Source organism: Eutrema salsugineum, unplaced genomic scaffold (genome assembly GCF_000478725.1).
Source record: "Eutrema salsugineum unplaced genomic scaffold, Eutsalg1_0 scaffold_9, whole genome shotgun sequence".
NCBI lineage: Eukaryota > Viridiplantae > Streptophyta > Magnoliopsida > Brassicales > Brassicaceae > Eutrema > Eutrema salsugineum.
This window is the reverse complement of record NW_006256342.1, coordinates 1,343,374-1,357,181: the sequence shown is the minus strand read 5'-3', so window position 1 is coordinate 1,357,181 and position 13,808 is coordinate 1,343,374. Positions and strand designations below refer to the sequence as shown.

Here is a 13,808-nt window from a genome sequence, read left to right as displayed (position 1 = left end):
TCTCCCAATTTTTAAAACATTTAGAATAGGTAATTATGATTTGTTCATATCATATAGTTATTATTATTGGTTGGTGTTGTAGATCAGATTCTACTCATTAACTGGTGTTGTAGTAAGCAAAAGGGACAAATACCACCCATGTGCATGATACAACCATACACACTTAGTGGCAACACACACTAGTCTCTGCCATAATAATCATTTAATCATTTTCTGCCTTCATCTCATTTTTGGGTTTGTAACTTCTGGATCAATGTTCAATAATTGAAACCCGCATAAGGAATAACAATAATGGTGGTTGATAATTAAGACGACAAGTTTCTCTAAATAGATGCTTTTTTGACTTTTGTAGGTTTCTTCCCCTATTTCTCAAGTGGGTTTCCTCATTTGTTTGTTTGTGAAAGGTTGGTTTATGTGTAATCAATGAGTAAATTAGTAATGTGGGAAAATGACTTTGGTCGCTATGGAGAGCAAATATGAAAATGAATTCATAATTAACATTTGAATAATGATTTTTTTCCTTCTGTTTATGATTTTACGAGTAACCAAGACCTCGAGGAAAGAAAACAAAATCAAATCAAGACCCAATATCCTCAGCTTCTCTTGTTCATACAGACCCTAGCTAATACTATTATGCATTTCGACACGCAAGCAGCGTCTTCACTATATTATACTTATCTTTCTTTTTTTGGCTAACCTTTTATGTTTATCGACCGCCTAAAGTTTGATAGGAAAAATGATTTTCACTTAGTTATAGGCGACCGCTAAAGTTCTGATATTTTAGCTTGAAAACTAGTACTTGCCTTGCATTTCACACATGTAGTTAATTCACAATTAGTATTCATTGCTTACACTATGCAAAAGGGACACCAAAACTTGCTGCCTACTTCATTCAAGAAATTGAATCTTTCACTTTTGTTGAAGTTCTTATTTTAATATATATATATATATATGTATATACCCTGTCTTATTGTTCACATAAAGTTAGATCATCAGATGGGTTGCCTTCTCGTGGTTTGACCAAGTCAGTAAAAACTCAATAATGGATGGTCGTACGTAAAACATGTTAAATTCGGGTTGTGTATGTAAATTTATATAAATGTTATATGCATTTTGCTCGTGATATCGTATACATTAATTTTTTTTTAAAGAGTTTTGAAAATATATAATAAATGATGTCCATGGCTAAATAGCGTCGCCGTTTTATTTAAATAAATTTGGCTGCCAAACCTATTCTATATTCAGAGAAAACTTAAGACCATATTAAAGTTTAAAGGCTATTTCGTAAATTTCCTCAGTATATCCTTTTGCATTTTTTTGAGTAGCTTGGTCCATAATTTTGATAAATTTAACTTTAGCGTACAAATAGTACTCCAGAACAAAAGTAATAACGTTAGAGTAATTAATTTAGAGTATAGAACGTCTAAACAATAAATTAAATGTGGACTATAGAACGTCTAACTTGTTGACAGTAAACGCTCAACTTTAATAGAACAAAAGTGTTAAAACAGTAACCAATATATCACAACACATGAAACAGTTGTAGTTTTGAAAATCACCCACAAAAAATATGTATTTTTAAAATTTCCCCCTATATTTTTTTAACAATAAAAAAATTTGTAACCAATAAATTAGAGGGATATTTCATAACCAATAAAAATAGACAGTAGCATAGCATGTCAACGTCATGATAAAAATATGTTCATCGGACGGCAGTGATCTCCCCGTATACTCGGAATTATGTGGGACAATATACCACAGAACAAATATTATTTTTCTAAAATTGTTTTCTAATTGCGACAATAGCAAAATCCTGTGACAAAACAAAAATGGGTCGTTTATCACATGAAAAAAAAAACAACCGCATTGATATTAGTTGTGCATTTAGCTTTGTATACAAAGAAAAAAACATAAACACAAACTTTCAAAAAGAAAAGGGAGACTACAGAGTTTTGTATTGGTGAAAATTTAGCTTTGTATTGGTGAAAATTTGTATACTCAGCATCACTATTAGTTTTACTTGATATTAGGCTATTATCCAAACTTAATAGTGCTAATATAAAACAGTCATATGTTAGTTAGACATGCACGAAAGGTTTATATTCTATAGATATAAAATTAGTCATCACGTTTAGTCAAGTGATATTTATACATAGTGTATTGACTTATTGTATCACATTTAGGTTAATTTTCCTATTATATGTTTAAATTAATATATTACATATTGTTGACAAAATATATATTACACATGTAATAAAACCTTGTCGCCAAAAGATATTGTAATACCAATATACCATATGCTTTGAGATTTGGAAATTGACAATTGACTCAACCTCCACATAACATGGAAATACTATTTCGTGATATTTGAACTCTTTTTTTTTTTTTTTCTGTGTTGCCGATAGATTTTACTTTTACTTTCGGATGAATTGAATTACAGTAAGCTCAACAAAAGAATTTAATTGTCAAATAGTTTTTTTAATTTTTAATTATATATTTTTTTAATTTCTTATACTAAATGGAATCCTACGGAAGAGCAAAACACTATTTTCATGGCATAAGAGAGAGAGAAAGATGGAGAGAGACGTTTGAGATTGATGAACAGAAGAGAATTCGAAACAAATCACATGGAAGAAGACCTCACTGCTACCGTTACCTTCTCCACTTTTCACTTTCATTAGGGTTTTCTCTTCTTCTTCCCTCTTTTCCTCTATTTAGCTGCGCAGCTTTCGCTCTCTCGGTCTCTCTCTTTCTCACGGATTCACTTCTAAAAACTCGTTAACTTTTGTGGGTTTTTGTCATTTTGCGATCTGATTCCGAAATTCGTTGAATTTCCGGGGGAGAGATAAGATTGAGAGAGATGGAAGAGGGAAGTGTGTTCAGATCTCTACTAGCGATTCTTCAGTGGTGGGGTTTCAACGTTACCGTCATCATCATGAACAAATGGATCTTCCAGGTATCTTTTACCGTCACTTTCCCCACGATTCCTTGGTATTAGGTTTTACTTAATTTGTATAATCCTCTTTTTCGTTTAATCTATCTTCTATTGATCTGATCTGTCTCCGTAATTGTAAAAACTGTAATGTTTGGCGTTTTGATTTGAGATTCCTCTTTTCTCAAAATTGAATTTGATTTCGGATGAGTCTATTCTGGGGTTTCAGCTTCACAGACTGATGATAGTGTTTTGAAAACTTATGCAGAAACTGGATTTCAAGTTTCCACTATCGGTTTCATGTGTTCACTTCATATGTTCGTCGATTGGAGCATACATTGTGATCAAAGTTCTCAAGCTTAAACCATTGATTGTGGTCGATCCAGAAGATCGGTGGAGGAGGATTTTCCCAATGTCTTTCGTGTTCTGTATCAACATAGTGTTGGGAAATGTCAGCCTTCGGTACATCCCGGTTTCTTTTATGCAGACGATTAAATCATTCACTCCAGCAACTACAGGTTAGTGTTTTGAGATGGAATTTGCAGTTACTGATCTTTGGATCTCAATAGAATCTGATGTTTCCTATATACATATATGTATGAGCAGTTGTGTTACAGTGGCTGGTATGGAGGAAATACTTCGATTGGCGTATTTGGGCGTCTCTTGTGCCCATTGTTGGAGGAATTCTTCTGACATCTATCACAGAACTTAGTTTTAACATGTTTGGATTCTGTGCTGCCCTGTTTGGATGTTTAGCTACCTCCACAAAGACCATTCTAGCCGAATCTCTTCTTCATGGTTACAAATTTGACAGGTCAGTGCTCTTACCTGGTGGATATCCTCATGAATTTCTTGCTACTATACCATTCAGTTTTGAACTTTATTTTCCATGATGGGTGCTAAGTCATGAAAACTTCATGTAGTTTCCAATTTCAGTGTCTGTATTTTCCTGTTGTGTCTTTTTGGATTTGATATGCAATCAATTGCTTCTGTTGCACTAGATAATCATGTGATGGTATCTTAGTCCAAATTGAAAAAACAGTCACTTTAATTGGGTTTAGCCTCAGTGGTGATTGATATATCTCTATTTCTGGTTGAGTCAATCACATCACCTTTGGAGAAGTGAGCCTGTGATTGAATATTCATCTGCGAAGAAGAAAGATTTGATTTTTTTTTTCTGTTTTTCTTTATATAGCATAAACACAGTATACTACATGGCGCCTTTCGCCACCATGATTCTGGGGATACCGGCATTATTACTGGAAGGCAACGGAATTCTGAGCTGGTTTGAAGCACACCCGTCTCCATGGTCAGCTCTCATCATAATATTCAGTTCTGGTGTGTTAGCCTTCTGTCTCAACTTCTCCATCTTCTATGTCATTCACTCCACAACCGCAGTCACATTCAACGTAGCTGGAAACCTTAAGGTAACAAAGACAATCCTAAACCACGTAACTAATCAATTTCTTTCAAATTGCTCTTGAGTTTATTTTCTCCGCATCTATGTCTTGAGCATGGTTCATACTCTGTTTGCAGGTTGCGGTGGCTGTATTGGTGTCATGGTTGATATTCCGTAACCCAATATCGTATATGAATGCTGTTGGATGCGGAATTACGCTTTTGGGCTGCACGTTTTATGGATACGTGAGGCATATGCTTTCGCAGCAAACGCCTGGAACTCCTAGGACTCCTCGTACCCCAAGAAACAAGATGGAACTACTCCCTCTCGTTAATAACGATAAACTCGAAGGCAAAGTCTGAACTTAATTCAGTATTCACTGGTGCAAGCTGCTGCTGCAGAAGAGAAGCATTCACACAAGAGGCGTTGAATTTTTACTAAATATGCAGTTTACTCGAAAACCTTAATAGAGAAAAAGTAACATTTTGTTTTTTTTTCGTCTTGTTTTTGGGTCTCATAGAAGAGATAATGGTTCCTACTATTTATATCTCTGTGATATGTAGAATCTTTAATTTATCGAATACATTTTCAAAACCGGAAGGAGAGAACTACAACAACTGCTGCTTTCTGAATTTTTTCTGTGTATATAAATGAAGAAACTATACTAAGTTCATGCCTAAAGCAAGGTCCCAAAGATCGATCCCTAATCCCTGCTAAATTGTTGCTGAGCAAACACGTTAAAAACTCTTCCTATGTGTGGAGCTTTTCTAAATAATATACAACTGAAACTAGTCTATTGTTATTCATTTCTTCTGTATGTGCTGTGTTGACCTAAGAATGCAATATCTTCTGAGGATAGATCCATTGACAGATAGTGTTGAGCTTCTCTTGACCTGAATCGAGGAGAAATGGAGATTAAGAGAGAATTCAATCATACGAAGAATATATCGTGAAGCAATTCGTACTGACCTTCGCCGTCTGCTTTTCTCCAAGGCTCCGGATAAGTTAGAGGGATCTGCTCTTGAAATCTGCCCTATGAATGAAGCATATTCATGGAAAGCGATTCCTTCCAATGATCTCGGAGGAACTACTGACTTTAATATGCTGGAAAGGTGTACCATTCGCTCACTGCTTTCGAGAAAAAACAGCAGCTCGAATAATGAGAAAGATTTAACAGTTAAAAGTTTTGGAAGATAACTGTATCAGCAAGAAATTTGCCATTGCAACAGTTAAACCCAGTGAAAATGATTAGCTCAAATATATTGGGAGGATGATATTACCTTTTCAATACGTCTATATGTGTTTCTGGTTTCATATCCAAGCAGCTTCCACTGCTCGATGTGTAATCCTGCCTTGTCTCGTCTACTACCAAACCTCTTTCTGGTACCATGGTGGCTGATGAAGTAGGGACAGATCCTGTTGTAGCAATTTGATTTGTGAAAAAGCTAAATCCATGCTGCGCCACGGTGGAAGTCATATGTTCAAGCACATGAGGTAGACCAGACGTGTCAAGATCTCCAGAAGTGTTCATCATTGGCTCCGTAGCAACCTAAGAAGTAAATTCCATTAGTTAAAAACGTCCGACCTGACAACTGTGAGTGTAATCTAGAATGTAAATCTAGAAATAAAGGAAGCTGAAGGGTAAATGTAATACTCACAAACTTCAGGCATCTAGAATGCGTCAGGTCAGCTTCTGAAATTAAGTTGGTTATCTGATGAGTGATGTCAAGAACTTCTGGAGCTTCTACAGGTTCTGAATCCAAGTATGGCTTCAGATCAGCTTGAATCGAACTGAGTTTTTTCCATGATTCTTGCACCGTATATCTTGAGGTATTAACCTTCGATTTTTGAGCGGTCTTGACTGTCATACCAAAATCTATACGGCTGCATTCATCTGTTACTTGTTGCATCTTCTGGGAACTCCCTACAAATTCCTTAAAACAATCTTCCATCATTGCCCCATCAGAAGATTCTGCAGTGTTCTCACATGTATTCTTTAAGCAATCAAAACTCGGAAATCTGTCTATGTATATCTCTTTTGATGGGGAATTATGTACAACATCTTCACTCATGGACACTTCTACTCTTCCATCAAAATGACCACAAGATACCGCTCTTGGGGACAGCTCAGCATCACCATCCATTAAAGTTTCTGGAACATATGAAGATTCTGGTACACACGATACATCAACTGACTGGGACACCTCATTAATGCAAGAGACTATTGATTTCTCATACTGATAACAACTTGTTTCTAATATCTCTGCCCTGGAAGGAACTGAAGGATCAGCTAGTGGGGTTGTTTCCATTTGCATATCTGGACAATATGAGGACACCGTACCATTTTCTTGGACAACTAGTCCTTCGTCCTTCTGATGTCTTGAAATTGAAACCCGTATGTCACTTAAAGGGTCATCTTCTGAGTCAGAGGACATCACGACATTGAGCTTCCTCCTTCTGTTTGGCTGAGAGAAAGACAGTGGTTGGTAGGAAGTGTTGCTAAGGTCAAACGGAATACTTAAGACGTCTTCTAATTCATCATAATCCTCAAAACAAGTGTTCTGCCTTAACATGGCTGCTTTTTTGGATTCTATGCTGTTCTTTTCTGTGCCCCGCCTCCACAATCTATTAAGCATTTTTTCGTCTTCAACCTCTTCAACAAATACTTCAACTGTGTTATAAGTTTCCTCCGCCATGGATAATGATCTAGCAATCTCACTCTCCACAAACTGAGATAACTGAGAAGGAAAATCCCGTGAAATTATCTTGGGAAGGAGCACGTGACTAGCTTCATGATCAAAGAAATCTGGATCACCAGTGTTCTTCGCATTTCTAGCTGGGTATTGGAATTTGAAATGTAAAGAGATCAGACGTTAGAACATATTTTATACATAGCTGAACATATTCTCACCTAGTCTTTAACTAGTGAACCTGTGGAGACTAAAAATAAAATATTTCTTTGAATGTACCTCTTTTGGATTTACTCTGAAACCAAAATTGTAATTGCATCATTGCTTTCCGTATATCACCACCACTAAAATTGGTTAATTGCTCTAGTGAACCAGGATTAACTTTAACCTCCTCTGCCGCACAAACCTGTGAACCAAACAAATGTTAGAAGAATCCAATTAACAATCAGAGGTTACGCATCGGAATATTTACCGAAGAAAGGTGGCTAAACAGCTCTTCTGTTGATGGTAAAGAAAAGCGTATTTCTATCCTCTTCAAGTTGTCTGGTAAAACATGATTCTTGTCTGTAAATATCCATGTAATACAGACGCTATCATTAGATAATTAAGATACACAACAAGTGAGGGAAAAAAGTATATTGAACGAATACTACCATTGGTAGTCAATACCACAGGCCCTTTTGCTTTCTCAGCAATTTGCTGGATAGCAGAAACAAGACCACGATCTTCAGCAAAGCAAATATCTACATCCTCAAAAAGAATTAAAGGCTTCACGCTAGCTCTGTCATTCTGGATATGCAATACAGGTGTCACTTCAATCACATCCTCTACCCCAGTACCATCACTACAGGAATAGAAAAGAGGGTCCAAGGATCTGACAAAAGAAATTACGTGAATATAAACACAGTATCCTTGACTTTGCATGCACCGATGAAAAAACAGATAATAGCAGATTTAAACATTCATAACTGCTGCTACTCTATTTACCTTTGCAAGCTATATGACTTGAGAGCCTCCCCAAATTTCTGCCTAACAACTGTTCCACTTCGGCATTCTGATGCGTTCGACTATAGCCAAAAAAAAGTCATTAGAGGCATTCACTATACATTAGCTAGAGATTATTTCCAAAAGTAAATATTTCCATGCCAGAAGAGAAAAAAGGGTCATCTTGCAGAATAAAACACTTCAGATACATTTAGTAGTAACACGTTCATACCTCAAGGATTTTAAATCCTTGCTCCTTAGCACATGCATGAACAGCTGCAGATTTCCCACTCTGAAACACATCCACAATCATACTCACAAATGTAAGAGTCCCATTCATGAAACTCAGAAAGCAATGTAGAAGTAAAAACTGTCAGTTCATGGCAGAATATCTTATCACACACCCCAACTGGACCAACGATTAAGAGAACATTTTTCAGGCATTCTTCGGCACCAATATTTTCTGAGTCAGAATCACTTTCAGAACAGTTGTAATCAGCATCTTGCGATTTCTCTTCATCACTACTCAAAAACTCTTTGCTTGGCTGAAATCCTCTCTCATGCCATAGGCACAGCCATTCGTTCATTAGTTTTACAGATTCAGTATTACCACATACCTGCAAGAACTCGAGTAAGAAAATATGAGAAACTTGAGTTTGCTGCTTTTCTTTAATCATATTTTCCCAGAAGATATAAACATGCATATTCCACTATGAAGGCAGTATGTTCAAATTGTCTTACCTCCGAGGCACTTCTTGGCTGGTACTTATCTACCCATAAGCTATTACGAGGCTGGCTACTGAAATTATTATTGCACAGATTAGAAATAAAAGGTCAAACATGTGTTCTACTAGTGATATCAAACCACAAAATTGCCACCTTTCTCGACATGATATGCTTTGCAGTTCACAAGAAATGTCTGCTGCACTACCAGCACGATCAGACAAGTTAACTGCTTCATGAACTTCACAACCCTAGAAAGAATGTCGTGAAGGACCCTTTGTCATGAATGGTTCCAAGAAACGAAAAACAAAGACCAAACTGGAAATTTTTAGCTTATTACCGCTTCTGCTCCTTCCAAGGAGCCAAGGTACCCACGTTTCTCCTCCTGATACGCTACTAAGACTACCGGAGATACCTCTATGTCAACTTCTGATTGACTAGCACATTGTTTAGGCTCTTCATCATCGATGATGCACACGTCAGGAGGCGGCAGTTCATTTAGATCAAATTCCTTGGGTCGGCGTTCAAGAGAGTCGAACTTTTTTTGTTGATCAGAACTCCAAGTGGTGGATGTTTGCTCACAGAAAGTCCAGTTCTTCCAATCAATGGTCCGATGTACATCCTAAGAAGAAGATTTCGTTATTCGGATTGCTTAGTTAGTAAACACGATCGAGGAAGTTACCCTTTATCTATACGGCATACCTGAAACCTCTCAAATACATGGATGGGGCCGATGGTGACGAATTTATCTCTTCCTTGACCCTGACAGCTACCATTCTCTGCTGCGGCTGCTTCTTGATTTTTCTTACCTCCCTTCCAAGACGAGAAAAACGGATGTATTTGCTTGCCTGCAGACATCCTCGAATCTTCCTGATCATATAGAAACCAATAAATGCCCAAAATTCAGACTCAATTTACATCAGGCCAAAGGTCACAACAAATTTTGTCCCAAGTGTTTAAAGCTACTTCACATCTGTGCTTAATTCTGATGATGATTTACTTACCTCAGCTCTTAATTTTGCTTCAAGCCGCAAATTGGGAACTGGAGTTGAGACATTGGCAGAAATCGATTGATCAGAACCAGCTACAATCCCGTTTTTAGTTGAACTTTTCTTAGGCGTTGATTTTCGAGGCGACTTTCCCTTAGCCAACTGCATCAAACAAAAAGAGACCACGATTACTAAATCTTCTCTAAAGTAATGCACATTGTAGAGTCCTTACCTAAATTCTCCTAGCTGCCAAATTCGGGAGGACAAACATAGCAAGCTAAACACCGTAATCTAGGCATGAAAAAATAATCGAACCAACCTTCTTAGTAGCTCCGTTCTTCGGAGTCCTCTCTTTCTGTTTTCTCGTCTTCTTCCCTTGACTGCTACAGAGATCTCCATCTCCTCCTTCGCCTTCATCCTTATTACCGGCATCGCAGGTTCGATCCCCATTGGACTCAATTACATCCTCCGATTTATGCGGGACCAGCGTCGACTGAACCAACTTCCGGCGAACATTCCTCCGTGGAGTCTGATCCACTTCGATCACCGTCGCGGCAATCCCGTCTCTCTCAGTTAATTCGTCCATGGGGACAAATCGTCAATTAAGTGTTTACGAACTTGAATTTCGAGAAATCAGAGTTTTACGGTAGAATCTAGGGTTTTGGTGTGAATTTGGGGATCTTGGTTAAGATAAAATTACGACGTTGAAGGTTAAAAGAAAACCGATATGTCCGATGTAAATAACAACTCTTGATAAATTGATTCTGTTTATTTGGAGGGAAGAAGATTCTGTTTTTCTCTTTCCCGCTAAACTTGAAGACCGTGTTTGGATCAAAGCTTTTCCCCAGCTCTTTTACACTAGTGACAATCTCTTCGCTTTAGCACTTTAGCTCCAAAAAAAAAAGGCGAGTGGGCTTTGAAGTGGGCCTCAATTGAGGGACATAATTTCCCGGATTTACCTCTTACCACTTAACCGACTCCGGTTGAAGTTAAGTTACAGGATTCAAATGATATGAAATATTTAGTTTACAGGATTCAAATGATATATTTATTTTAAATATATAATTTATCATAAGAAAACTGTAATTGATGAATTATTTTTTGACTAAAAATTAACTGATGAAAATTTAAAAGAAGTTTTAATTTACGTTTGTTAACCCTTGAACCGGTGAATTATTCAATGATGTACCTACATGGTGGGGTCAAACCGAACGGATACATAGAGGGGCAAATCCGTCATAGCAAAATATGTTAACTGCAAAATCGCAAAGCTACCGTTGTCTTTTGTCTGCTGCTCACTCAGCTCTCAACTACAATAGTGTATTACAAAAAGTTTGTAACTTTTTTTTTTCTCTCTCTCTCTCCTTTCTCTCTCTCTCTCTCCTTGGAAGAGGACGAAGAGATTTCCAAACCCAAAATCACCTGTAATCTTGTTTCTGAGCTTCTTCTTTTGTTGCTTGTACTCTCCGCTGATACTAGCATTTTCCAGAAAAAGAGAGAGTGAGTGTGTGTGTGTGTGTGTAAAAACCTTACAAATTCTGAAATTCGTAAAACCCTAGCAATTACCTGTTTTATTTTCTGTTGTGGAAGGGAAATCAGATATGAAGAACCCAGAAAAACCCTTACTTTTATTTCTAATTCTAGCTTCGAGCTTATCTTCAATGGCGACTGCAAAATCCACAATAGAGCCCTGCTCCACGAGCGACACTTGTAATTCATTGCTCGGGTACACACTCTACGCCGATCTCAAAGTAACAGAAGTCGCATCCCTCTTCCAAGTGGACCCAATCTCCGTGCTCCTCTCCAACTCCATCGATATCTCTTACCCAGACGTCGAGAACCATGTCCTCCCCTCAAACCTCTTCCTCAAAATCCCAATCACTTGCTCATGTGTCGACGGAATCAGGAAATCCCTCTCTACCCATTACAAAACCCGTACTTCCGACACCCTAGGATCGATCGCCGACTCTGTTTACGGTGGTCTGGTCTCGCCGGAGCAGATTCAGGTGGCGAATCCGGCGATTGAATCTTCTACTCTCGATGTAGGTACAAGCCTTGTGATTCCCCTTCCTTGCGCTTGCTTCAATGGTACCGACGAATCTCTCCCGGCACTTTATCTATCTTACGTTGTGAGACCAATCGATACAATGACTGGAATCGCAAAGAGATTCTCGACCTCTGTTACGGATTTAACAAACGTCAATGCCATGGGAGCTCCTGATATCAATCCCGGCGATATCCTCGCTGTCCCATTGCTAGGTAAGACTCACGCTCTCTCTCTTCCTTGTTGAATTAGAAACCTGGAATCAGAAAAATTATCTTTAGAGGCATAAGAGGTCTAAAGTCTCAATCTTTCTATAGAATTTTTCGATTCAGAGGCATAAGAGGTCTAAAGTCTCAATCTTTCTATAGAATTTTTCGATCAGAGGCATAAGAGGTCTAAAGTCTCAATCTTTCTATAGAATTTTTCGATTCAGAGGCATAAGAGGTCTAAAGTCTCAATCTTTCTAGAAAAAATTTCGATTCAGAGGCATAAGAAGTCTTAAGTCTCAATCTTTCTGTGTAACTACGTAGATGTTGAATGTTTTTGTTGTTCTTTTGTACCAAAACGTCACAGCTTGTGGTTCGAATTTCCCCAAATACGCTACGGATTACGGATTGATCATTCCAAATGGAAGCTATGCCCTCACCGCAGGCCACTGTGTACAATGCAGCTGTGCACTCGGAAGCCGCAGGTAATTAGCGGTTGAGTTCTGTGTTAAGTCGATTTTGGCTAACTAGCTGATCATTTGCAATTTTGTGGTGTGATGCAGTATGTATTGTGAGCCTGCTTCTTTGGCAGTCTCTTGCTCTAGTATGCAATGTAGAAACAGCAAGTTCATGCTTGGGAACATCACTTCGCAGCAGAGTAGCGCTGGTTGTAAACTTACTACTTGTAGTTACAACGGTTTCGCTAATGGCACTATCTTGACCACGTAATGAGTCTTTTTCTTATCGCAATTTCAGGTGCTAATGAGTCTAAAACAACCTATTTAACCGATCTCTATCTCTCTCGGTTTGATTTTCAGGTTATCCATGTCTCTCCAACCTCGATGTCCCGGTCAGTATAATGATGACTCATCATGTCCTCTCTATGAATGAATGAAATGGTTGGTCTCTAACTAAAGTACAAAATTGGCAAAATATTTTGCAGGACCTCAACAGTTAGCGCCGCTTTTAGCCCCACCTGATACTGTTCCAAAGGAACTGATGTATGCACCTTCACCTTCACCTTCACCTACACCTACACCTTCACCAGAGTCTGACGGTGTCGTTGGTGGAGGATCCATTGCAGCTTCACCAAGAGGATCTACGGTTTCTTCAAGCAGTTCGATTCCGGGCAATCCAGCTAATGGTCCCGCCGGGAGTATCTCTATTGCTTCTTCCTCATTGAGCTATTTCTCATTCGTTGCGTTTTTGATCTCCATTGCTTCTTACTCTTTAGTTTTCTTGGTTTGATGCAAGAAGATTTTTTTATCTCCATTGCTTCTTACTCTTTAGTTTTCTTGGTGTGATGCAAGAAGATCTCATCATTAGCCCTTTTTTTTGTTTGTTCAATTATATAAGCACTAGTGATTGAATCAACTTGGTATCGATGGAAAGCCGGCCAACAGTTTATTCCGGTTTGAAATTTTTCCGGTTAACTTGTCTAGCAAGTAGATAATCTTATCACAATACCCTACAAGATGAATACCGGAATACTACCAAAACCAAATTTCAAGCTATAGAACCAAATCCGTTGAACAAGAACTACAAGGTAGATGAGGAGAAGAACCTGTGTATACAGCTCCAATGTTGAAGGTCAAATGTTGAATCTTTTAATCCTGAAACAGAAATTAGATTATCTTACTGAAACTATGCAACCTAGGAAAGTAAAAAAAAATCTGGTGAACTGGTGACAATGAGGATGATTAGTGTAATTTAAGTATTTATATATGAGCATATCTCCAGCCATAATGATGAAACCCAAGGCATCTCTATTTTCCTAGAACTTTCTCCTCAGCGTGTCTAAAAATTTATTATATTGGATATCGCATTAAATTATTTGCCCC

General features: G+C 37.9%; 3 protein-coding genes across 3 annotated transcripts; 2 read left to right on the top strand and 1 right to left on the bottom strand.

Moving 5' to 3' along the window:
- Positions 1-2,544: 2,544 nt before the first annotated feature.
- LOC18008065 (UDP-galactose transporter 1) lies at positions 2,545-4,963 on the top strand. The gene is made up of 5 exons (XM_006390010.2): positions 2,545-2,956; positions 3,201-3,450; positions 3,539-3,746; positions 4,128-4,359; positions 4,469-4,963. The coding sequence occupies exons 1-5, from the start codon at positions 2,861-2,863 to the stop codon at positions 4,691-4,693; spliced, it is 1,011 nt and encodes a 336-aa protein (XP_006390072.1). The 5' UTR covers positions 2,545-2,860; the 3' UTR covers positions 4,694-4,963.
- A 58-nt stretch (positions 4,964-5,021) lies between these two features.
- Positions 5,022-10,554, bottom strand: LOC18008119. Its single transcript, XM_006390011.2, has 16 exons — positions 10,037-10,554; positions 9,733-9,879; positions 9,431-9,598; positions 9,069-9,350; positions 8,885-8,979; positions 8,747-8,804; positions 8,410-8,622; positions 8,238-8,297; positions 8,009-8,088; positions 7,675-7,895; positions 7,494-7,585; positions 7,301-7,427; positions 5,990-7,167; positions 5,612-5,880; positions 5,301-5,459; positions 5,022-5,224 (listed from the first exon to the last, which is right to left on the bottom strand). Exons 1-16 carry the CDS (start codon positions 10,301-10,303, stop codon positions 5,131-5,133), a joined length of 3,510 nt encoding a protein of 1,169 aa, XP_006390073.1. The 5' UTR covers positions 10,304-10,554; the 3' UTR covers positions 5,022-5,130.
- A 553-nt stretch (positions 10,555-11,107) lies between these two features.
- Positions 11,108-13,357, top strand: LOC18008882 (lysM domain-containing GPI-anchored protein 2). Its single transcript, XM_006390009.2, has 5 exons — positions 11,108-11,976; positions 12,335-12,452; positions 12,531-12,692; positions 12,786-12,817; positions 12,911-13,357. Exons 1-5 carry the CDS (start codon positions 11,319-11,321, stop codon positions 13,213-13,215), a joined length of 1,275 nt encoding a protein of 424 aa, XP_006390071.1. The 5' UTR covers positions 11,108-11,318; the 3' UTR covers positions 13,216-13,357.
- Positions 13,358-13,808: the final 451 nt, after the last annotated feature.

What these genes read in the sequence shown, in the direction of transcription:
- LOC18008119 (XM_006390011.2), bottom strand. Translation starts at nt 10,303, where the DNA reads ATGGACGAATTAACTGAGAGAGACGGGATTGCCGCGACGGTGATCGAA. An exon ending in TAATCGTTGGTCCAGTTGGG is followed by an intron (nt 8,298 to 8,409) that starts GTGTGTGATAAG and finishes GATGTGTTTCAG; the next exon opens with AGTGGGAAATCTGCAGCTGT. An exon ending in CATATAGACGTATTGAAAAG is followed by an intron (nt 5,460 to 5,611) that starts GTAATATCATCC and finishes TCTCGAAAGCAG; the next exon opens with TGAGCGAATGGTACACCTTT.
- LOC18008065 (XM_006390010.2), top strand. Translation starts at nt 2,861, where the DNA reads ATGGAAGAGGGAAGTGTGTTCAGATCTCTACTAGCGATTCTTCAGTGG. An exon ending in TGAACAAATGGATCTTCCAG is followed by an intron (nt 2,957 to 3,200) that starts GTATCTTTTACC and finishes AAACTTATGCAG; the next exon opens with AAACTGGATTTCAAGTTTCC. An exon ending in ATTCACTCCAGCAACTACAG is followed by an intron (nt 3,451 to 3,538) that starts GTTAGTGTTTTG and finishes ATGTATGAGCAG; the next exon opens with TTGTGTTACAGTGGCTGGTA.
- LOC18008882 (XM_006390009.2), top strand. Translation starts at nt 11,319, where the DNA reads ATGAAGAACCCAGAAAAACCCTTACTTTTATTTCTAATTCTAGCTTCG. An exon ending in TGTGCACTCGGAAGCCGCAG is followed by an intron (nt 12,453 to 12,530) that starts GTAATTAGCGGT and finishes GGTGTGATGCAG; the next exon opens with TATGTATTGTGAGCCTGCTT. An exon ending in AATGGCACTATCTTGACCAC is followed by an intron (nt 12,693 to 12,785) that starts GTAATGAGTCTT and finishes TTTGATTTTCAG; the next exon opens with GTTATCCATGTCTCTCCAAC.